The sequence below is a fragment of the Hoplias malabaricus genome, chromosome 3 (assembly GCF_029633855.1).
Source record: "Hoplias malabaricus isolate fHopMal1 chromosome 3, fHopMal1.hap1, whole genome shotgun sequence".
Lineage (NCBI taxonomy): Eukaryota > Metazoa > Chordata > Actinopteri > Characiformes > Erythrinidae > Hoplias > Hoplias malabaricus.
The window spans coordinates 61,687,195-61,713,133 of record NC_089802.1 but is presented as its reverse complement, the minus strand read 5'-3'; the positions used below and the strand labels follow the sequence as shown (position 1 = coordinate 61,713,133).

Sequence of the window (25,939 nt, the reverse complement as noted above, 5' to 3'; positions counted from 1 at the left end):
ATCGCAAATGATAAAACAGTGGTAAATTTAAACTGATATTTAGTGAGAGCTATTTTGACCTGTTAACTTTCAGCAAGCACCCTACTGCCATAAATGGTTTTAAAACAATAATAAAAAAAAAGTTTGTAGACCAAAATCATATCTCAAGTTGTGTTTATTGTAAAACAATCCAGTATGTTTATATTTATTTATTTTAATAGTATTCTCTGAGGTAGTATCATGAAGTAGAGCATTAAACTCTGGTTCCTATCATCACTGCTATGAACCGTTCTGAATCACTACATCTTAAACATGGAATTCTGTAGAAATGCTGAAAATCTGCGTAGTACACTTTTAAGACTTGAATACGTTTGGAGTGCTGAATCACCACTGCCATTACAGCGTGCATTGAAATCAGGGCCGAGCATGTGTGGTTTATTTGTTTCTGGCATTACCTCAGCCCTAAAGAATCAGCTAGTGAGTGAATGTACTTGATTCAGCCCTGTTGAGTGATTTGCAAATGAATAAAACATGTTGCATTAGCATAACTGCTGTCTTAGGGTTTACGTCTTGGGGCAGGAATGGTGTTGATGTAATTTTGCTCATGTGTGACCGCTTTACACATTTAAATCATGTGAATTCAGATGGGCTTAATCCATGTGTGCGACAATGGCCTGATGTTTACTTTCCTATAGATGCTTCATCTGGATGATATAGCGTACAGATTGTGGATTGTAGGTGATGTGGTGGAGAAGAATTTGCACGTATACAGCATCTTTTTTTAGGCCAGCTCTGATTGCCCTCCCCCCACCACCCCTCACCCCCCACCACTCCCCTGCTCCCACCCCTTGTTTCCCCCTATTCCAGTCTATGAGAGATAAATAGCACGGCACAAAAACTAATTAGCAACCAGGAACTAGTTAAGAGATGGCCTCTGAGACAGAGCCGAGCGCTAGAGGGCTGATTTAAATATAGGGCCGGAGTCAGTGACGGAGTGGGCCTGGGAGATCCCGCCTCCTCCAGGCGCTCCACATGCTGACCTCTGACCCTCATTAGGAACGGGGCGCTCCTGGTGGAGCGAGACCCTTACAGTGGCGTACAAGGGCGTATGAAGCATCAGGACAAGGGCCTAGTACGCTGGCCCACAGAAGCCAAACACAACTCTGTTTAGGATGGATGCACAAAAAGAGAATGTGGCGAGATTAAGTGATAACAAAATGTTAAAAGAGAACACCACAGTATTTAGGAGGACCACAACAAAAAAAGACCACAGCACCATTAACAAAGAACATGTTCATTGTGGTATTGTGTTCTTCCTTAACATTGTTTTGTTCACTATTGATGTTCACACTTAAGCAACGTTTGTGATATAGTGTGTTTGTTTACTGATGATGAATTTACAATTTATTATTATTAGTATTATTATTCTGGGTGGCACAGTGGCACAGCAGGTAGTGTCGCAGTCACATAGTTCCAGGGACCTGGAGGTTGTGGGTTCAAGTTCCGCTCCGGGTGACTGACTGTGAGGAGTTGGTGTGTTCTATCCGTGTCCGCGTGGGTTTCCTCCGGGTGCTCCGGTTTCCTCCCACAGTCCAAAAACACACGTTTGTAGGTGGATTGACGACTCAAAAGTTTCCGTGAATGTGTGTGTGTGTGTGTGTGTGTGTGTGTGTGTGTGTGTGAAGGACTGGTGCCCCCTCCCGAGTGTGTTCCTGCCTTGTGCCCAGTGATTTTGGGATGGCTCCAGACCCACTGCAACCCTGAATTGGATAAGCGGTTTCAGACAATGATGTTATTCTTGTATTATTGTTATTCATTCATTCACCTAACAATGTGTGTTTTTGGACTGTGGGAGGAAACCAGAGCACCTGGAGGAAACCCACGTGGACACGGGGAGAAGACGCTTATTATTACTATTATTATTATTATTATTAATATTATCATATTTCTTTCTTTAAATTGTACACAGTTTCTCCAACTGGGTAGGTCTAAACATTTTCTAAACCCAACCCTAAGCCTAAATCTGACCTGAAAATCTGACAACAAAGTCCAGAAAGTGAGAAAAAGAGTGGTTTGTGCTTGTGCTTTAATATTGTTAAAGAAAATGCTGTTTTTATTATTATTTTTTATTTATTTATTTATTTTTTTTTAATTTAATTATTTAGTTTTGTGTGTGTATGAAGTGAAAGAGTGCCTCTAGTGGACGGGGGCTCCTTTAGTGAGTGTAAAATACTACGAATTATTCAGAATTAAGTTGTCCTCAATGTATAAACGACAGCATAGGTTTACTAGGCATGGGCTTTTAGTTGTATGTTTACATTTTAGACGTGATTCCAGAGTTGTTAGCTAACAGTTTTGGAAACAGATGATAGCAGAATCACCATGGGTTAAACTCTTTATCTTCACAACTGATTTGCTTAGACATTTGCACTACACTTTTGTTCTTGTGATTTCACTCTACGTTTTAATTCTTGCTTAAGATACTTTTATGTTCTTCTATTTATTTGTTCTCACTTTATTGTTGTTCTGGTTGTTTATTTTAATTTCTGCTCTAATATTGCCATAATCTCTTTTTGACTCTCAGGGCTTGCATTGAAATGAACTTGTTATCACACCTAAAGCTTGCAATACACGTTTGCTTGAATCAGTGTCTCTGTGAAATGCTCAAAGCACTCTTAAACAAATATAGTTCCTCGAGGGTTTCTTTAGTAAGAAAAATAGCAATTTTATAATTTTGATGATTATGATTTTTGACATCTGTACAGAACCAGCTGCATGGTGAAATGGTTCTTCGGATTCATGGAGAATGTGGTGTGTGTGGTTCTATATAGCACTACAAGTGCTTCTTTTGTAACAAGCAAGACTTTGTAACAATTCTAGAACCCTATTTAATACTATATAGAAACATTTTTTAAAAATGTGCTACAAAGAAGCATATTAAAACTTTTTTGCATTAATCTGAAGAACCATTTCATCAAGGAAAGAACTATTTCAAAAAGAATGCTGATCTAGAACACATAGAACCATCGTATTAGCTAAAGAACCCTCTAAATGATGCAGGCCTAAGATTCGGGTCATGATCAAAGGGTCAGATAGTGTTAATGTTAGGGTTAGAGTTTGTGCTTGGTGTTGCTCATTGTGTTGTAGTGGTGTGTGCATTTCATACTTTATTGCCACATTATGTAAACATTGACACTTTTGTGCCCTAACCTGTGTATTACACAATTTCCTGTGATACTGGGTTGACAAAAATATCAGAGAACAAGGAAAAATGTTGTCCGTTACTGCTGAGGGTAAAGCTCACGTCCAACCCACCGCAATCACTCGGCCCATATAACAACATATAAATGTTTTCCATTCTCACAGGGTGAAAAAAAATAAAGGACCACCATCTGTTTTCAGTCTACGGCAGTTAATGGGAGTCATCTTATGTGAAAAATAATACTCTTTCCAAAATATGTAATTCAACCCATATGAAATAGACCTCGAAGTTGTGGAGCAAATGACAAGGGGGAAAAAAGTGAATATGATTATGGTCGGCCAGATGCAGAGCAGTCTGTAAAATGCTAACAACTAACTAAATTTAGTCTGCACTAGCCTGGAGATGTGGCCTTGGCCTAACAATGTTTAAAAACCTGCTTGTTAAGATAGTTTTAGATACTGAATTCAATAAACAAAACTTCACCACACTGCTCCTTCAGCAAAACACTCTGCGGTCAGTCTATTTGTTCATTCAAGAGCAGGGCTTTTCTTTATGTTAGACACACCGAAAAATGAAGGACCAAACTATTAAACATTTTGTTTTCATGTTTTGATTTGCATTTTTAATAGATTAATAGATTTAATAGATTTTTAGTGTTTTTTTTTTTTTCATTTTAAAGTCACTTCAGTTCAAAGCATTTTTCTTTCTTTATTTTTTTTTCTTTATCTTTCTTTTGCTTTCTTTCTTTTTCACTTGTCCTCTATACTCTTGCCTTTTCATTGCTTCTCTCTCTCTCTCTCTCTATCTCTCTCTCTCTCTCTCTCTCTCTCTCTCTTCATTGCAAACATACATGCATTTCCATTCATTAGCCAAACACACTCTCAGCAATCAGGCCACTGCGCCGGGGGCCACGGGCCTCTTGTAAAATCACATCGCTTAATAGCACTGTTCTATAATTATATGCCATTAACATCTATCAAAATGAGCTCCCACATGTCATGCATATAAGCTCCGGATTTGGCGATTGTGTTTCTCTCTCTCTCTCTCTCTCTCTCTCTCTCTCTCTCCCTGCATGTCTTTCCATTACACCGTCCAGCATTTACAGGGATAAATCCAGCTAATTGCTAATGCGTAACATTTATACTACGCGGCCCTTAATTATTTAGATAATTAATTTTAGTTGTATCTTGTTTTATGGACCGCACAAGCTTTTTCTATTAGCCTGTGTGTGTGTGTGTGTGTGTGTGTGTGTGTGTGGTTGTGGCAGCCTATTGCTGAGTTATATGCGGTGTGTAAAGTTAGTTTGAAATGTAAATTGTGTAGCCTGTATTGTTAGATGATCATGTGGACTATGGGCCTTCCTACATGCTCCAGCAAAAATAAGGGACATTAATTGTAGCCTGTTTATATAAATGCAGTTGTTTGATGCCTTTACAAACATTTCTGTGTATTTCAGGGACTTGGCAGTGAAGACCGACTGAGATGCAGTGCATGCAATGCTGAGGTAAGTCATTTATTTTAATTTGTAGTTACATATTAACAATCACAAATCTGTCACTATCCATCATTACAGATGTATTACAGTTGTAGAGCTTATAGAAATATAAATATGCATTAATGGCTGGTTTCAGTGTGTAGGTGCATGGTAACTATCAAGTTACCAAAATGTATACAACTTATGCATTTACATAAACTGTAGGGTAGCAATCCATCTGTAATCATGGGTAGTGAATACATCACCAGTATTAATAACAGGTAACTATAATGATCACTTTAAACTAATTAAAAATTCCATCATAGTTTTGCCCAAACACACAAAACACCAGCCTACTACCAGATCCAAATATATAATACTACATCAAAATTATTACCAGTTAATTCAAGATTACTTACATAGGAGCTTGATAAACACTGGATAACAGGTATACAAAGAAATATGTATTTGTGTACATATGTCAGTACCACCAAAATGACTTAAAAGGTCATATAAAGTAGAAAACACTGATATAAGTATATACTAAAAATACTGAATTGAATTTCTTCCACTTAGTACACTCTTATAAAGCATTATTAGGAACCAAATAACAGTCAGAAATATAAATACTCAAGCACTGTTTAATTTTACTCAGTGCTTATGCTCATGTTTTGACATTCTTATGTACGTAGCCTTTAAAGTGTTACCCAACAAATGACAACTCCACAGTTACACACATTACCGTCACACAATTATAACTGCAGAAATAAACATCAAGTGTGGCCACCATCATCTCCTTTGTTTGATGTGTACACCATTGTGTGCTTTGTTTACATGAGGTAAGTTTTTCATTGGCAGCCGCAGCCAAAATGGTGCTGCTTTTAATGTTGCTATGTTTACACAAATGTACAGTTACCCTCACACCAAAATGAACAGAGGCATTAGAATGTGCTACCGAGGTCTGTGCTTCAACTCCAACACACATGGACTAGACTCGGTCAGACGTCTTGTTAGTGCATGCAGTAATTACTTGGAATAAAATCTTTTTACATTTACTTCTAGTGAAGTCAAAAAAGATTTTTATCCTTCTTCTGTAAAGTCTTGGGAGATGCATGTTTTTAATTGGACAATGACAATGTAGAAAAAACCTTTATTGAAAGATTTGGCATAGTATCATTTATGATATATTTTCCCTTGATATAAAGGAACTTTAACAATGCAAGGAATCCTTTAAGCATGCAAATTGTTGTTTGTTCATGGTTCTATGTAGAGCCATTGTGGAGAACCCTTAAAGGACCTCAAATATGTTTTTAAGAGCATGGGACAACTTGGAAGTTGTTGCAGAACAATATATATATATATATGGATACTTTTTTGAATTTTTGAATTTATTTTTTAAATGAGCTTGGGCAGAGAGGATGTTTTTTAAAAGAATGTTAAGGCCCTTAAATAAAAAAAAATAATACCCAAGTATGTTTGGACTAGGCCTCTGTTGTTTATTGTATTGGATTTCAGGTGCCAGCTCATTAAGGAAGGACATTATAGTGATTCCTACATGATTTCTCATGCTTATTCATTTGTTCTCTTCACATGCTTTTCCCAGAAGGGCACCTTCTGCCTCGGTGTGAGCATATTGCTGGGCTTATTGACCTTAAACGCAAGATAAATTTGGGTTATTTCTTGTTTTTATGCTTTTAGAAGAGGAGGTAAAAGAGCAGGGAGATAAAGTTGGTCTCCCTTTTAATTTCCTCCACCCGGGACATTGTAAACTCTGCCAGTTGGAATGCAGCACAGGGCCGACATCACAAACCTTGTGTGTGTGTTCAGCAGTGGGTGTGTATTCTCTTCCAGCAGATAGTATTTAAGTCATTAATGGGACATGGTCTGTTGGAACAGACTGAAACCTGAGGATCCAGGCAGCTAATAGAACTAATGAGCAATCAGCTCTCTCCCTATTGCTCTGATTGGGACTGGTCTGGGAGCGGCCATGTTGGTTATGCCTTTTATAGGCCTCGTGATTAGCCACTAATAATGTGCCAGAACACCCACAGTGGTGGGGGGGCTTGGAAAAAAAAGAGATCATAATATTTGGCATGGTGGCGAGTAGCGTAATTTCCTGATGCATATTCAGCTCATGAGCTCAAATTTAACACACTTCCACCCCAATACATTCCCAATGTTAATTCCGCTAGGCCAAAGCATTCGGCTCTGCAGGAACTCATTTTTGTAAAATGACAGATGTTGATGTGGCGACACACGAGAGGTCAGCGGCTTGTAAAGGTGTGTGTGGGTGTGTTTTTGTATGTGTATGTGGCTGGAAAAACATAGTGGGGAAGCACTGCTGTTCCATGTGGCAGATTGTGAGTCAGTTCCTAAAGCCAGTGGTAAATTTGGCAGCTGATTTTGATTTAGCTTTGATCTTAGTCTTTTTACTAAAATATTTCATTCTCATTTTAGTCATTATAGTTGTAGTCCATTAAATAATAATAATGATAATAATAATAATAATAATAAGAAGAAGAATAAAATGAATAGAATAATTTAATGAATGGGGGTGGCACAGTGACACAGCAGGTAGAGTCACAGTCATCTAGCTCAAAGACAAGCTGATATCCAAAATCATTCATTTATTATCTGTAACCGCTTATTCAGTTCAGGTTTGTGGTGGGTCCGGAAGCGGGAACGCACCCTGGAGGTGGTGCCAGTCCTTTGCAGGGTGACACACCCTCACACATTCATTCACACCTATGGACACTAAGTTTTTTCACACTCGCGCATCCCTTAAACATATACTATTCTTTATGGAACCAAAAACTGTTCTTCTAAAGCATCACTCAAAGAACCCTTTGTAGCACCTTTATTTATAAAAATGTTAGTAGTAGACATGCTGTTAAAGGTGCTTGCAAACCAAGGTTGAGTCAACTCCAAGATGTTCAACTCTATGAATCATTGGCCAACAGTCAGTATGAGTGTCTCTCAGATGCTCAAAGAAATGATTCATTGGGAGTTGACTCCTTTTCAGCAAAACATTAATTTTAAGTGCATTTAACTTTTCTGCTGTTCTCTGTTCATAGGTTCTGCTCAGATGACTCTGAACCACACTCTAATATCATTTTACACAGGACAGGTCACATGAAGAGAGTGCTTTCCTTTAGAAGTGTGAGGAGATGAGTCTATTCTATTTATATATTAAAAAATAAAACAACAACAATAAAAATCAAAAAATCAAAAAACGGTGCTGTGAATGGGATAAGATATTGCTCAGAAATAGGCCATGTTACTTTCAGAATATGATTCTGAATACCATACCGCTTATGTGCACAGAAAGAGTGGCTGGGAGGAATTAATTCAGTAAAAATGTAAAAATAAAGGATTAAAAATAAAGTAAACATTTTTTAGTGAAGAGGAGTTGACTCAGAAAAAAGAATCGTTTCTTCAAGTGTCATCTTCCAGACTGAAAACATGTCATTTATCAGGTTTATCCTTTAGTTTTTATTCATTGACAAAAAGTGCAAAACATTTCATCATAGTTCTCGTCTTCAAATGATTATTTTCATTTTGTCCTTGTCTAGTATTGATTGTGAAAATTGGGTCTAATCGTTACTAATATTTTTCATCATAGTTTTTGTTAACGGAATTAACACTGATGTGTGTGTGTGTGTGTGTGTGTGTATTCATGCATGCTTGTGAGGCTCAGCCATCCAGCCTTATGACGACTTGTGATAGCTTGAGTAACATGCATTCACTCCAACATATTGACTGAATCAAATAAAACGGGAAAAAAGGCTATAAACAACACTGACTCAATAAATGATTCTAAAACACTGTGCTCTCTTTATTCACTGAGCAAATGATCCCAGCCACAGGGAAGAGACTGTTGCTCTTTGTCTTGAAATATCTCCTTTCTTGAATTTTTTCTTTCTTCCCAAAGCCCTCATGAAAGGCCTCCATTTCAAAAGCTGGCCATGATATGGAACATAGACTAAGTCTTTTCACTGGCTTGAAACAGCAGCGCTGAAAACCTGAATCTTATGAATCACAATATTCAGACGGTCTAATTTCTTAACTATCCTCAATGTTTTTTTTTTTTACACTACAATCTAAAAAAACACTGACAAAAGAAATAAATGAGTAAAATAAATAAATTAAAAAATCAATCACTTTTTTTCTTGGTGAAGAAACTTTTAAAAGTCTGAAATTGTTTTCTCCTGAATTCCTAAGTTTCATACACTGTGCACAAAATAGTATTCACCCTTTGGGGATGTACACATGAACTGGAGACCTCTAACCACTGCCAAAATGTATCTTTAAACTCTAATTCTAGCCTTAAATTTGACCCTAACCCCAACTCTAACTATGACCCTAAATCTTACCCTGAGCCCAACCATAACCCCAACCTTAACATTAACCCTGATCATAACCCTAAATCTAACCCTAATAATCCTAACATAAAACCTTAAGTTCCAAAAGGTTAGAAGCAAGAAGGTTAAGAGGTTACCCAATTCTTCTTTACGTACATAAGTGTTTTCATAGATTTAGTAAAAGAGTGGCACCAATGGATGGGAGCTAATTTAGTGAATATAAAAACATTACAGAGCTTAATGAATCAAAACATAGAAAGGTTGCCTGTGTCTGGGCTGCTTCATTTGTATGTATATGTACAAATTTTTGAACGACATATTGAGCCTCTCCTTAGGCCACATCCATCAGATGATGCTATACCAAGCCACGAGGGTGAAGTTACAGCTGGATCGTTTGAATCATGTTAAGATCCGCCACACATTTTCAAACTGCCTTTTCTGCAATTGCTTTGAATTTCTTGACACACTTGGAGGAGAATTGAGAGAACTAGATTCTTGAACTGTGTATTCAATACACTAATCCTTCAGGAATGTAGTCATGCTTAAATAAACAGATAATATTCTAAATGAAATAGATCCACAACAGTCCTAATACCTCAGTCAATCTCCTTTCGGTTTGGACCACTCTGTGACCAAACAGTCTATTGGCAGGGGTACGAGGAGACGCTGGATGGCAAGGTCACTTGCATCATGCACTAATATCTTTATCTGGAGCCTACGTTTGTTAGTGCTCGCGACGGGTGCACTAAAGAAAGGCCCACATCATTTCATTACTGCTCGTACTGTGTATTCCCATCATTCCCACAGCTCTCTGGATCCTTTCTTTACTGAGTGACATGGAGACTGCACTATCAAAAAGATATATAAATATATATACACACACACGTATTTATCTAAGAGGAAGACATGATAGTAATAGTAGTGTGCTCTTTAAGTCAATAGCGCTTAAAAGGCTATGGCTCTCACTCATGTCTGGCCGGAGTAGACTTCAATATAGATTTTACAATAGATTATTCCCCCCACTTAATGTTAGTGTGCATTAGCTGCCAGATTTCAGTATTGAGGGCATCATCTGATTACAGTGATGCAAAAGCAAATAATGGCTCTGTTTGGCTTCTATAGACTAGAGGGCAAATCAGAACTGTGTTTTGGTTGTTTTTGAGTTGAACTTGAGATATATATTGTGCTCCGGTTTCCTCCCACGGTCCAAAAACACATGTTGGTAGGTAGATTGGCGACTTGAAAGTGTCCGTAGGTGTGAGTGAATGTGTGAGTGTGTGTGTTGCCCTGTGAAGGACTGGCGCCCCCTCCAGGGTGTGTTCTGGCGTTGCGCCCAGTGATTCCAGGTAGGCTCTGGACCCACCGTGACCCTGAACTGTATATATATATATATATATATATATATATATATATATATATATATATATATAATATATATATATATATAATTATTATTATGTTATTTTCTAACCACTATGAGGCATTTTACTTTGTCAATATTTCATGACAATATTACTGAAAGAATGACGGGAAAACTTAAATGTGACACTTATACCCCCTTTCCCACAAGTTAACATAGTGTCTTAATGAAATCTGAGAAAATTCATTTTTCACAGAAAATGTTCTCAGTTTTAACACAGTTTAACTCGTCCTTTTTAATCTCACATTAATGCTGGCTTTCCGCTGTAATTGGAGATCCTCTGATGAGGGGGCGGTACAATACTAATGACTCCTCTTATAACAGAAGTGGAGCAAAATCAGAAGCCCTCATTTTATTTATCCCATAGGCAGACTCCAAAAAAAACTGACTGGCTTGTTTTATTTCATAGTTTGTGGGTGGGTAGACATTCCGCAATCCCAAACTAAAATGCAAATGCACTCAAATGCACTAGGAAAAAGGGAGTTTTCCATAATATGTCCCCTTTCATATAAACTCATTACTTTAACGTGCATTGAAAGTTAAGAGTATATATATTTCGTCTCTTTTCAAGTTCTTTTTCATGGATATACAAAGTTTTGAACATCTGGTTTAGGAAATATAACTCATAGATGGGAATGTATTAATCAGTATTTTGACCAAGTGTTTGGAGTGGGCAGGCCAGCTCATACACTGTGACTAACTGTGAAACCATGACAACCCACTATAGACCAGAGAGTAGGCTTAGTTTAATCTTGTATTTATGTTAATTTATCTTTTGATTTAGCGCTTTAATATATGCTTACATTTATTTAAATTTTTTTGCTGTATATTTAGTGATTATTGTTTTACATTAGGGCGACACGGAGGCACAGCAGGTAGTGTCGCAGTCACACAGCTCCAGGGACCTGGAGGTTGTGGGTTCAAGTCCTGGTGACTCCGGGTGACTGTCTCTGAGGAGTTTGGTGTGTTCTCCCTGTGTCCGCGTGGGTTTCCTGCGGGTGCTCCGGTTTCCTCCCACAGTCCAAAAACGGTAGGTGGATTGGCGACTCAAAAGTGTCCATAGATTTGAGTGTGTGATTCCAGGTAGGTTTTGGACCCACTGCGACCCTTAACTGGATAAGCGGTTACAGATAATGAAAGAATGAATGAATGTTTTACATTAAAGGAGCACTAAGAATTGGTATTTTTGTTTCCTGGGCTCCTCCTACAGTTGCAGAGTCCAATGCATTTTATAGCACCGTCTTGAATTGAAGGGGAGGGGTGGTTTCCTATCCTCATCCAGATGTTACATAGTGCTGTTTCTGCAGTGTTGAGCCTAGAGTAACAACGACAGAGGCTCTATTTTCCCTATTACAGATCAGTGAAGTGTCACAATGATTTTGAGGCTGTAATTTTACGGTAAAAACATAGAGTTACTTTAAATATCAGTGTTGAGTGAGAGAGTCAAGGCTTTAATATTTTGGGAACATCTGGTAGCCTGGGCACATCTGGTCTAAGGAACCCTAAATTGTGGATGGGAATACACGTACTTTAATAAGTATTTTGAAAATCCAATGGTTGGGAAACCTTCAGATCTTACACTGACTAACTGTGAAAGTCTGACAGCTCTACTATAGACCAGAATAGAGGGCGCTACAGACAGGCAGAGCTGTGTTTCAGTTGGTTTGGGGTTGAACTTTGTTTGACTAAATGAACCATATAAATGTTGGGATATATTTACTTGTGTTTCAAGAGGGTAGTGCCACCAGCATGACTGATCTCTCTCTCTCTCTCTGTCTCTCTCTCTGTCTCTCTCTCTCCCCATTTCCCTTCCTCCCTCCACCCTTCTTCTTTTTTTTTTTTCATTTTTGTCTTATTTTGCGCCTCGTAGCACCAAGTGGCCTCCACAAGCCTCTATAATGGCTTGCAGGCTGTCCCACCTGACCAGGGTAATGCAACCCAATACCCTTTAAATGGGAGTCATTTTCAGCTTTTGTTGCCGTGGCGAGCCTCGGGGCAGCTGAGGGAGGCCGGGGACACTGAGTGAGCAAAACAATTTGGAGAGAAGTGCAGCTGCACTCTTCCCTTCCACCTCTCTCACTCGCTCTCTGAGTGAACGCGGCCCTTCTCCGCTGCCTGCCTGTGTTAGGCCATTCCACTCACATTTAAAATCCTGTTAAAACCCCCCCTCAACACCAGGCTCGCACTACTTCACCCCCTGCTGTGTTCACACACCCACACACATGCACATGGACACCCACGCACACACAAAAACAGCACTGCCCCAATTTAGGTGGGCTCCCTGGGCATACGAATAAAACCCCACTGTTTTTAGTCTCATTCCTCTCAAAAGAGAGCTAATTATTTATAAAATGTCTGCATTAACTGCTTAAACTCTAAGCCATCCATCAGTGTGGTCAGGGATTTTTTTTTCTCACCAGGCCACCTCACTATCCATCAGTGTGGTTAGGCTTTCTTTTCTCACACTTATAACTGTTAATTTCATTTTAGATACGGTTTCATGATAATAACCATAAAGAGGATGTTTTTCTTTTCACTTCTACATGTTGACCCAGCTCTGTGGGGTCTTAAAGAAAAGTGTGTGACATGCTTTGGTTAAAATATCACAAGGATCAAACAGCACAGCACAGTTCTTACCTCACACTGTTCCAGTGCCTCTTCCATTAAATGATATTGAGCCAAACACAGCTCACTCCTTCATTCTTTACTTCTTTTTGCAGGTTTGCTCATTTCTCCACTGCCTTTGTTCTCAAGTTTCCATGTTTACATAGTTGGACCAGCACATTTGCTCATGGGTCTGGTGCTGTGATTGGAAATGCTATAACAATTATAAATGTCTGTTTGGTATATGAGTCCTGAAGGCATGGGTTTCCTCCCACAGTCCAAAAACACACGTTGGTAGGTGGACTCGCAACTCAAAAGTGTCCGTAGGTGTGAGTGTGTGAGTGTACGTCGCCCCTGTGAAGGACTGGCGCCCCCTCCAGGGTGTGTTCCTGCCTTGCTACACAGTGATTCTGGGTAGGCTCCGGACCCACCGTGACCCTGAACTGGATAAGCGGTTACTGACAATGAATGAATGAATATGACTAAAAAAATGATCTATAATATAATGTTATTATTTTTCAGTTTTTGACCACATAGTAGCCCCACTCTGGGTCATTTTGGTTGATGGATCAGTCTCAACTAAGCTTCTACTCCAGATACAGCTGAACAAATGCTATATGAATGACCATCTCAGTGTCAACACTCTACTGAGAATGGTCCATCAACAATGTAATCTGATCAGCAGTGGCCTTGTGGTCAGAAACAGACCAAAGACCAATGGGATGGTGGACAGTTGATGAACCATACATGACCATATGGGCTGCAGTTTATTGTTTCTGACCCCAAAATAAGTCACAGTAGAACACACAAATGTACTTTCAATGCGATCTAATGATGTAGAACATCAACACCCAGTGTTGAACCATGGGTTTCTTTGGTCTGCAACACAAATTAAAGGCCCTATACATGTGTACATGGGGCCAAAACCATCAAATATTAAGTAGGACAGCAAGTGCATGAAAGTCATCTGATGTTGGGGACTGACGTACAGTAGAGCAGCTGGGCCCCTCATCCAGCTGATGATGTTCCAGCAGCCTCTCCCAGCTCGGATCAGCTAATGCATCAGCGTAATAACCTTTTAATGTCTGCATTATGGTGCCCATTTAATATTTGCTCTCAGAACGATGTGCTTGTAGATCAGCGGCGACGGCTATGATGATAATGATAATCATGCAGTCCTAAGCTGTAAAGCAATACATTACTCCGCTCACCGGTGGTTAAAATTAAGAGCCTTTAGCCATTATGGCTTCGGGAAGAGGAAAGAAAAAAAAATAATAATGATAATTAAGATAAATATATAATGAAACCTCCTTGCAATTCTGCTAATGCAATTTCTCAAAGCATTTGCCATTTAATTTCACTCTGTTTTGTTGATACTGCTTTTTTTTTCTTCTCTTTTTTTTCCCTCCATCCTCCCCCGGTCTTAGTGAGTTTTAAAACGTGGTCCATTTGCATGAGTTATGCTAATTTGTTAGGGCAACGAATGCATTAATTTCATTAGCAAATGGCCTCAAAGCAATAATTACCAGAGTAGGTGTGTCACAAGCAATCATGTTAAAATTTGCCAGTTAATTATTAAGATTTTGTTCTGAGGGACCTAGATTTGACATGAGTAGCCGAGGGAGGGAGAGAGAGACAGAGGATGAGAGTGTGTGTGTGTGTGTGTGAGAGAGAGAGAGAGAGAGAGAGAGAGAGAGAGAGAGGAGTGTGGGGGGTGTAAATTAATGCATTCCAGTGGCCAGAGCAAGGTGCTTGTTGTTGTGTAGGGGGTTAGGAGGAGGGGGCTAGTGTATTTATTTATTTATTTATTTATTTGCATGTTGACAGCACACATTGTGGACTAATTACCGCAAATAGTACTGGGCTCTCTACTGCTCACTGAATCCAGAGGGGTGTAATTAGAATAGAAAGCAGGGCAGGGGCTGGTGGAATGGCCTCTGCTCCCATTGATTGTGGTCCAGTGAAGGAAGAAAAAAGAAGAGGAGGATAAAGGGGGGAGGCCTATCCTTGCCTGACTTTGCCTTTTGCCCTAAGCAGCAGAGGCCAAGAGCAGACTTTAGGATGTGTGATAGGTGGTGCTGTTGCAGCTCTCACTCATTCTGAATGGCTGGCGTTGACCTAAGGATGCTGGGTAATGTATGCTGCAGGAATTCTGAGAACATTTCATGATGATTGGGTGCACAAAATTTGAAGATGGTTTGGAATACAAACTCACGCGATATGTTTTCTTTGACACATTAAGAATTTGAGTTCAGTCTCAGTACCAATCACACTCTGTGTGCTCTGCATGTAACTGTAAATAATGCCAGTAAAATGTTTTAAAGATTGGTTGACTACTGTTGAACCACTGTGCAAATGGAGCTAAGAATGAAGAAAGTTCCTGTGGTACTTCATGCTGTTTCTTAGATTTTTTTGAGTGATAATTGTCTTCTAAGGGACATGTGTTGTTTGCTGATGTTGAATTCTTTATAAACATAGACATTGAACACACTCTCAGCTGAAGTCCAGATGTGCCCAGTTCTGTAAAACAAAATATGTGGATGTTTGAAAACATGCTATTAGTTGAGTCACATTCACAGCCTCTACAACTGTGAGAGTGAGCAGGTATTTAAGCCACTTCTCACAGATCTGGGGGATGATGCCAAACTAATTTTTGATTGAGTTCAGGAGGCTTTCATGGAGTAAAACATAAGGGGAATAGCCAATCAAAGTCTTAATTTGAGATGAGGGGAGGGACATTTCCCAACAAGAGAAATCGGAGTGTACATTTAGAGACCTGATGCCGCTTGCTAAAAGGTTTTAAATGTATTTAAATTCAAATAATGCTTCATTGTTTTAATGCTTCATCGTTAATAAGACAGAAACAAACAAACAAACAAAAAAGGTATCTATCATTTCTAATAGGAACGTAATGTATATTAAAATATACATAAAATTAATGTAATTTAACAATTAATAAAATAAAATTCAATGAGTTCAATGTATCCTCACAGCCTCATAAAAAACACATATATCCATAAATCTAGTTTTTCAGCAACATGAAAGAATGACTTTTTCTTATTATATTACAGAATAAAAGTAACCCAAACAATGTTATGTAAACAAATTTCAGCTCAGAATTTAGATTAAATGTTTTTGAGTTTGTAAGTGTGGTTTTGGCAAAATGTGGACAAATGTGTTTTTTCCTTATCATGGAATCAAACAAGCTATGTGTAACCACTGTTGTTTATTTTTCTAAAGTTATGCCAGAATAGCTATGGTTTATCTTATTTGGAACTTATTTTGGTATTTCTACACTAGTTGAAAAATGTAAAAATCAGCATATTCAAAATATAGATAAGATTGGGAGTGTGTAAAATTGTTACTCCATAATGCCAGTTTCAAACATCAGATGAAATATTACAAGAAACGTAGGTTACTGTAACACATAATTGAGCATTTTAGATTTTTTAAATAGTGAATATAAATGTTTTTTTTTTCTTTTTTTTTTTACACCTGAAATTCTGTCAATTTCAGTGACAATCTACTAAATAACATCAGCCCTGTCTAGATAACTTGTATCTCAATTGGCTGACAGATGTGTCTACCAAAAACTGTTGTTTGAACAGTCATTTTGATATCATCTACAGATTGATACAGAGGTATGCCCTAGATCATATATCGTTGCTGTGCAATCAAAAACATGTATCAACATTTTTGTTTTATTTTACTACATCATTGGAACTCAGCAGCTGTCCTTCACACTGTGTGAACATTTCATGAAGAACAGACCAAAGCAAACACTCCAAAATTATTTAAAAAAGAATATTTTTACTATACACTGATTTTCATTGAAATCTAAGAAGGATTTTTTAATTATTTTGGGAGGTACATGTTTTTTTTATTGGACAGCAACGATATGAATAAAAGTAAAAAATCTCACATAAATTAGCTGACTAATTTCACAGGCCTTAATCACATTTTATTTATTCATTAATTTTTTAAAATTTATTTTCACAATGTTTTACCTTTAATTTTGTGAATATAAAACACTGTTTTAAAAATAAAATGACTGTGCATCTCGCGTAAGATCTGATACTGTTCAGGAATGCTAGTTATGTATTTGAATGCATTGATTGCACTGGACAAAAACAACCACTGATATATGAAAATGTTTACAGGCTGACTGAGAGATGTTAGTATATTATAACTATCACATATGGGAGCCATGGCTGGTGTAAACACTACATAAGACACACAGTCAATAACACCATAATCTCACAGGACTGCTAATGCTATCACCATAGCAAGGTTTCATGCCCATTAGTGGACATCAACACAACATGAGCTTAACTGTGTTAGCTGCATTAGCCTTGATGCTCCAGTGCAAATAAATAACCTCAGACATTGTACATTTCTTGGCTGATAAGCTACAAATAAAATAGGGGGGAACTTTAGCAAATTAAATACTGCTTTTGCTGCTTGTGAAATATCACTCTAAAGGCTTAACCAGCCAGCTCTGAGGTGTACTCATCTTGTTTAAAGCTTTCCCTTGGGTGTGTGTTTTTCGTTTCTTGTTTGAGGAAGAAAACAGGCATTTGAGTCATACCTGATGCACACTTTGCTTTGGAAGTTTCATCAAAAGGGAATGTGTGCTAATGGTGCACATGGGACAGGTTCACTGGAGCGCTGATTTGAATCACAGTCGCGCTCTCTTTGAAACTTTGATACTTAAAGTCAGCTAATGCGCTGGCGCTCCTGACACTAGCGCAGCCAGCACGTCCTCCACATCCCAGCCCTCGCTCTCTTCTCTTTGAAGACGAGGCTGGCATCCAGGCTCATTTCTTCCCATTCCAGTCCATAAATCTCCAAGTCTTCCTCTTTAGGACTGTCTCCATGTGCTTTAATCCACTGACATCAACTCAAACCCTCTCCCTCCCCTCCTGTCTCTCAAGTGCCTCCTTAAAGGTGAACCAGCTCCTATCTTCTCCCAGCACTTCTGGAAATAAAACGCATTAATCGAGCCTTGATTCCAAATGAAAGGTAGCTTATTTGGTGATGGGGGTTTCGGCTGAACGGCTGCCAGCTTCGCAGTTACGCACAAATCCCGTCTGTCGGCCTTCCTGTCTGTCTGTATAGTCCGGTTGACCGCGTGTCTCACATGTCTCGCTCAGACATGCCCTGACGGACAGAACTTGTGATGACATATGAAAGGATTCTCCCTCTTCTGTCTGCTGCGGAGCTAGCCTTGAGGCACCGTTACTCCGTCCTGACTCTGCACTGTTCTGTCTTTTTATTCTGTCATTTCTGAAACACATTCAGAGGCATGTTTTAGTATTTGTATTGCACACCATTATAACATGCAATGTACTTAACAAGTCAGGACAATTCTCAAAATAAATCCACACCACAATATTACTATAGGGCAAATAAAAGATCATAAAATAAACAATAGATTAAAATAGATTCTACTATTACTTCAATTAATTAATTTATCCATTTTCATCTATTACTGTTTGTTGTTTTGGTTATAATTAGCATTTTATTTTAGAGCAAAAGGATCCAGAATGTGAGGTACCAGTGCAGTTTTTGCACTCCAGCCTTGTCTTAACTTGAATTTGAACACTCATTTACCACAATTTGTCCACAGCTTTCTCCCATAATTCACATAATTCTTTTTTACAGAGTCTAGTGATGTATTACTGGTTAAATTTACATATTAAATTGTTTAATTAAATAAATGATTTAGTCTCTACTGTTGAGATGACTTTTTATTGATGCTGAAATATGTATTAAATATCATAACTAACTCTCACTCTCTCTCTCTAACACACACACACAGCTCCTGAGGCTAAAGCACTCCTTGAAACTATTTACCTTTTAAAGTAAGAGATTCTAATTCAAATCATCAAAATAAAACTGAGATATTATAATAAATAATAATAATGATAATAAAACAGATGCATATCACACTACACATTTAACTCCCTCCGAAAAAAATCCAGTATACTAGCACTAAGTTTATTGTTATGATTTTTATGTTTTAATCAGCAAACACTACCAATATTAACATAATCCAAGTTTATCGGGATCTTGGGCGACAGGGAGGCACTCCAGGGACCTGCAGGTTGTGGGTTCGAGTCCCGCTTCGGGTGACTGTCTGTGAGGAGTTTGGTGTGTTTTCCCATGTTCGTGGGGGTTTCCTCCAGATGTGAATGTATGAGTGTGTGTGTTTCCAGGGTGTACCTCCGGACCCACCGTGACCCTGAACTGGATAAGCGGTTACAGACAGTGAATGAATGTGTTGATCTTACCTTGATTCTTTATTTTTACATAAAACTATCCAGTATTAAAATTTCAAAATATTCAAACTTAAGAAGGGACCTTGCTGATTAATTATGGTTAATAGCAGCAAGTTGTATGATTTATTATTAGTTTTTAATCAATCAACAGCACTAATTAGAATCTTTAATTATGCAACATCAGTGAACAATAATTTATTAAAATTGTAGATATATTTGTTGCCTTGATTTTACATGCACTGTTTCAATGCTTTTTCTTTTGTCATTCTCTTTTAAAGCAGATCGGTTCTGAATGCTTGGAAGCTTCTGGACAAGAGAATGTAGTTTATCTTTAAGGTACAAAGTTTGACTTCAAGGCCATTGTGTTACCTTTGAGGGTACATTTCCACAGTTCGTACCTTTAGTGAACAGCAACATAGCAGTGTTTATATTTATTCTATATGTACATGTATATGGTGCTCTTTTGGTGAATAGTCTGGGACTGAGAAGGGGCTTTTACTTGAATATGGATGTAGGCTACTTTACCCATGTGAATGTCATGGGAATGCATAACTGCATGTAAATATTTCTTGTGCATATTATGTTGTATTTTGAGCTACATTCCTTGTATGCCCACACACACACACACAGCCTGTAAAGCCTGATTCTGATTATAATTTTGGAGTCCCAGTATGTAGCGATATAATTGAATAATGGCGTTTTGCCCATATCATGCAGCCCCAAGCCAGAGCTGTCCATGCAGCTGAATTTCACAAATGAGATGGAGGTAATGAATCTATCTTTTTTCCATACGAAAGGTGTACTTTTCCTCGCCAATTAATCTGTTGGTTTAGTAAAACCACCCGGGCACTTGCGTGTGAGTTGTGTATTTGCAGCCTCTGCATTGGTATGGACCGAGTCCAACTTAAAGAAGCCACAAGGTCAGCAGCAGAATAACAACTCAATGAGGCAGCTGGTCTGAATGAATAAGTTCAGATAGTAGCTTTAATTTCCATCAATAGTCCAGCCAGGCTCTAGCTACCCTTCCAGTCCCAGTGTTTGGCTAAAGCTAATTTAACTCCGATTCCTTAACCCCTCTGCCCTACCCCCGCACCCCCCACCTCACCCCCCACACCTCCCCTCTCTCTCACTCTTCATCTGACCGCAGCTCCCCCACCCTGAGCTCAGCTCATTTGAGTTTGGCCATGGGAAGGTCCTGGGGCGGACTCAATCACACACGGCTTTAATTGGCTCTCAGGCATTCAAATTGAAACTGATGGAGGATTAATAACAGCCACAACTGGTTGCCTTACTGGTTTGTAGCCGTGGAAACGGAGGGAGAAATTGGTGGGAGTTGCCAGACTGGGGAACTTTTTAATTTGCAGACAGGATGTTGGAGTTAGAGTGCTGTTCACACACACACACACACACACACACACAGAGAGAGAGAGAGAGAGAGAGAGAGAGAGAGAGATTCACCCACATCTTTTTGGTTTCTCCCTGATTTCAATATGTGTTTATGTGTGTCAGGGAACACCCTATTTAATCTCGGTTCAAAGCAGCCATTACAGACAATTGTCTCGATTATAATCCAATACACATTGTATAAAATTCAGAGACGGTTACTCCAACATTTGCAAGCATTCTGGTCTGTATTCTGGACAAATTACAGCAGTGGTTCAGAAAATTTAATGTAACCACTTATCCAGTTCAGTGGGTGAAGAGCCTACCTGGAATCATTGGGCGCAAGGCGGGAATACACCCTGGAGGGGGCGCCAGTCCTTCACAGGGCAACACAAACATTCACTCACACCTACGGACACTTTTGAGTCACCAATCCACCTACCAACGTGTGTTTTTGGACTGTGGGAGGAAACCCACACGGACAACACACCAACTCCTCACAGACAGTCACCCGGAGCGGGACTCAAACCCACAACCTCCAGGTCCCTGGAGCTGTGTGACTGCGACACTACCTGCTGCGCCACCGTGCCGCCCTAAACTTAATGTCTCAATCTGAAATGGCTCGAAACATTTCATGTATGAAAAGGGTTGAGGATGTTGGGCTATTCCTGCTAAATAGGTGGTATAAAATTGACTTTTTTTTGTTCTTTTTGCAGTTTTAGATGCATTATTTAAGGTGGTTCCACTCAGACCACTCAGACTCAGACCACTAATTTTCAATGAAAATCAATACATACTGGAAGGGCTACAAAACTAAAAAGTATAGAGTTACAGACGAGTTTTTGTGGTAATTAAAACATTAGATAAAACCTTACAGACAAACTTCAGCCATTTTCTGCTTCTCACAATCCAAGTACATCACAATCTCCAGTATTTATTGGTGTTGAGGTCTGGGCTCTGGGATGAACAGCGTTTGGTGTCTACCACAGCAGCTTCTTTTGTGTGTACATCCTTTTCTCAGTGACAGCTCCTTGACAGCTCCACATCTATTCAAGGTTTTCCACTTCTTTTCCTTTGGCTATCTCCTTTGGCTTTCTCCTTCCTCATGGAAACTAGTAATTGTGTGTAAAAGCAATTTCCACTGGAAATTAAATCCATCAACGGTGGTCTCTAACTTTTGCACAGTATGGTGTATGAGAGTGCATGTATCTGTGTGTGTACATGTGCTGACCTGTGGCCAATTCCCCCTGTCATCACCTTACACACACACACACACACACACACACACACACACACACACACACACAGGTCCTCATATAGTCACAGTGAAAGTGCACATAAGCATACATTCTCTCTCTCTCTCTCTCTCTCTCTCTCTCTCTCTCTCTCACATACACGCACAAAACCAGGTGTTCATCTGTGGAAGCTTTTACCCTAATACATACACACACACACACACACAGTTCAGGCACGTCCCACATGCCACAATGTTACAAATGTTTACTGAAAACCTGCAGAGTTTGGTCAGGCTTTATTGCCTTGTGTGTTTTGACAAGTGTGGATGAAAGGACTGTGAAGGTGAGAGAGAGAGAGAGAGAGAGAGCTTTTACAAGTGAAACGTTCACACTAAATGCTGGTACTGACCTAATGACCTGCAGGCCAGCAGATGGCGGAACTCACAGGAAGCTCTAACAGAAACACCCCACGCTAATGCACCTGAAACCCGAGATCTTTAAGAATACCTTCAATTCAGACATCTTGTTATGAATAGATGTCCTATAGGTATCTGTGATCAGAGTCAGTTTCAGTCTTAAAATTTAAGATCCTCAAACTGGCTTAAGACCTGGAATTTACATTAGGTGGAGGTTTTAGAAACTTGGAGAGTGGATGCAACAATTGTTCCAGTTGAAAATGGATTTGCGTCACCTTTCTTCCATTATGTTATTGTTCAGGTGAACAATGAAACGATGAGGGCTTCATTCATGTATTTTTGCACTTTAAAATTTGCCACACATTTTCACCTGGAGATAGTGGTAACAATGGTCTCAATCCGATCTCAAAAACCAGTATCAGGGCCGATAACAGCATTATTTTACTGATATTTATCGGCTTTATTGGGCTTGATCTTAAGTCCGATGCTCCGTTTCCTCTGGCGGCAAACTCACACTCCCTCCTCCTCCTGTAGCACGCTTAATGTTGTGATCTGTCTCTGTCTAGTGGACATACTTCTTTCTGACTCTTCCGCACAAATGCACATTCCCGCGAGTCAGATTCAGAGCTGGAGCGCGAAGGGAAGTGATTAAAGTCGCCAACCGTCCCGTATTTGGGCGCTAAATGCCGTGCTGTGTTTTGTTTGAGACACGTTGCTCTCCCTCAGCCGGAGGTGGGGGCAGATACTCCATGGCTCCTAAACAGAGAACGCGCTTCTCATTGGTCGTCACTTTTATTAAGCCAATCAGCAGCCAGTGTTAGCTTCATTTAGTGCTGGCGCCAATGGAGTCCCAGACCCGCCTACAGGGGTTTGTTTTGTGGCTGCGCTGAGGGAATCAGGTCAGTGCTGAAAAAAGATATTACAGTAATCCCTTGTTTTTTGCGAGGGATGCGTTCCAAGACCACCTGCGAAAAACTAATTTCCGCGAAGTAGAGGAAAGATAGTTTTTTATGTATTTAATGAGTATTTGATCTCGTTAAATACCCTCATGTACTGTTAACAACCCACCCTTTGCCTTAAACAGTCATTTTATAATGTTTTTCAGCTGGAACTACATGAGATATCCTACCAGTTTCTTTAATAGAGTAATTCCTAAGCTGTGATTTAGCGTAAGTAAATTTCACTTGGATGTGGACATGAACAATACATGTACTGTATGTAAGAAATACTTGTAAATGATATATTTATTTGGATTTAACGAAATATTTTGGCTATTCATCTTTCATGGTTTTCCTAGATTTTCCCTCAATATCCACGATATAGCGGCCATAAGCCCCCTTGAAAAAACCCGCGAAGTAGTGAATCCGCACCATGTCTTAAAGAAACTACTTTATTTTCTCCCTCAACACATCTGCGATGACAATAAAGCTGAGTGACGTTTTGAATGAAAGTAATTTTTTATACATAAAAATCACATTAGATAATTTCATATGAAATCAAAAATAATAGTATTTATTATTTATAAGAGCTGTTTGTGAAGACACCATTTGTTTACTTTGTTATATATATATATATATATATACATATGCTGTTGTTGTTGTCTTCTTTGCCCCAGAAAGCTAATGCCCATTGTTTCTATGCACTCACTGTCTTTGAGGTGTTTATTGTGTGTCTGTGTGGGTTTCCTCTCGGTGCTGGGTTAAGGGTGTGTAGGGGTGTGTGAGTGTGTCCTGTGATGGACTAGCGCCCTGTCCAGGGTGTGTTCCTGCATTGTGCACAGTGATTCCAGGTAGGCTCCATACGCACTGTGACCGTGAACAGGGTACGTGGTTACATGAATGTAAATGAAAGGATTTTACAGTAGAGTTAGACACAATAAGCTTAGATTCACATTAAATATTTAGTTAAAACGTGTGGAAAAAGTTGATTTAAACCCATGGTCTTGGTAGTGCACTGAAGGGCATTTTTAGATATTCTTTGTTCAAAATTGCCAAAATATTCCCAAGCCCATAGTTGTTTTTCTAATGAAGTGTAACCTAAGGGATTTAAGGTCATGGGCATTCAGCTGTGAATTTTGCCCTTGCCTTTAAATCAAAGAGACGGGTGTGATTACACAGTAGTGGAATATTAAAACTATACAATAAATGAGTGCATATATATTCAGATATATTATGAGTGTAATATTCCAAAAGAAATACAGCTAATGTATCACCTTTAAATCATTTCCTCATAATAAATCATTATACAATTTATGTATTGTTTTCTACTATTTGAGTGGGTCTGCGATATGCATCTGTCCCATTTGGACAGTGCAGTCTTTAAGCCCATATCTATCTAATGCCTTCATCCTGTCCTGTGTGACATCCTGCATTCACCGCACTTGGCCCTAACCACACCTGACACATCAGAGGCAGCCACCCGCAGGACGTTTGTGTTTTCTGATGCATGCCTGTGTGTGTGTGTGTGTGTGTGTGCATGTGAGAAAGAGTGTATGGCCAAGCAGCATCTGTCACCGCAGTGATGTCTGAGTAGACGTGGCCCTCTCGGCCCTCATATGCTGAGGTCACTGAGCATTAAGGCAAACCAGTCCAGGCCAACATCGAGCCTAATGTTCTCCAACAGAAACCCACACAGCTGACCTTATTTATAACATAGATAGATGGCAGTAGATGTCACAAGCCCCTCTCACGGTTTTCTTTTCCTTCTTGTATGAAAACGTTAATAATGTTGTAAAATTATTTAATAAATACAATCAATAAACCGCAATATCAGCTCTAAAATACCAATAACTTAATGATGTGTTCTTAAATATTATTATAATATATTTAATATTTATATATAATAATGAGATATTAATTTTCTAAACATTTCATCTAGATTTTGATAACTTAAATAGCAAAACTGCTATTACCTTGTTTTACATATGTGAAAATTAACCCTTTTTTTTATTATTTTGCTTAAATGTGGGCTCTGATAACACTTTATTTGTCTTTAAGTCTACCAGAGACCCCTCAGTTTATAAGGGTTCTGGGTTTACTCTGCCTGCTGCCATGCCATTAAAGTTTTTTGAGGTGTGTGTGTGTGTGCTCTTCTGGTGTTTCTAAAGAGTGGATCAGGAAGCCTGAGCCTTGTGGCTCTTTTTCAGGCGTGTCACTCTGAGTCATGGCTAATTATGTGCCATGATATGGATGAAAAGCACAACCTACCTATCCATGCTGTAGAGTTCTCAGTTCGAAATGCTGGGCTGGTGATGTTGTTGTAGATAATCAAGCTGGGAACTTCAACGATGGTATGTTCCCACTTGCTAATGTTACACAGCAAAACAGAAACAGCAGTGTGACTGTTCACAGGCAGTCAAAAATAATATAACTGAAATTGCAATGAATTAAGATTTATTGAGAAGAACTGAGCTGATGTTTACCAGAGGTGTTCAAACATGTTTTTTTTTTCCAGAGTTAACTTTTTGAGAGCAAAATCAACTTGTCAATTTGCAAACACCTCAGCACATTTATAAATAGATCTAGTGAAATCCTCCCTTTTGTTCAAGACTTGTATTGTATTTAGTATTTTAAACTGGCTAACAA

General features: G+C 39.0%; 1 protein-coding gene across 3 annotated transcripts in view; it reads left to right on the top strand.

Moving 5' to 3' along the window:
• The window catches only part of LOC136692419 (uncharacterized), a 178,086-nt gene that overhangs the window by 33,586 nt on the left and 118,561 nt on the right, over positions 1-25,939 (top strand). For all 3 annotated transcript variants that reach the window (XM_066665798.1, XM_066665797.1, XM_066665799.1), the window contains exon 3: positions 4,638-4,685. In XM_066665798.1, coding sequence (XP_066521895.1) covers positions 4,638-4,685 — 48 coding nt within the window. The remainder of the gene's footprint in view (positions 1-4,637; positions 4,686-25,939) is intronic.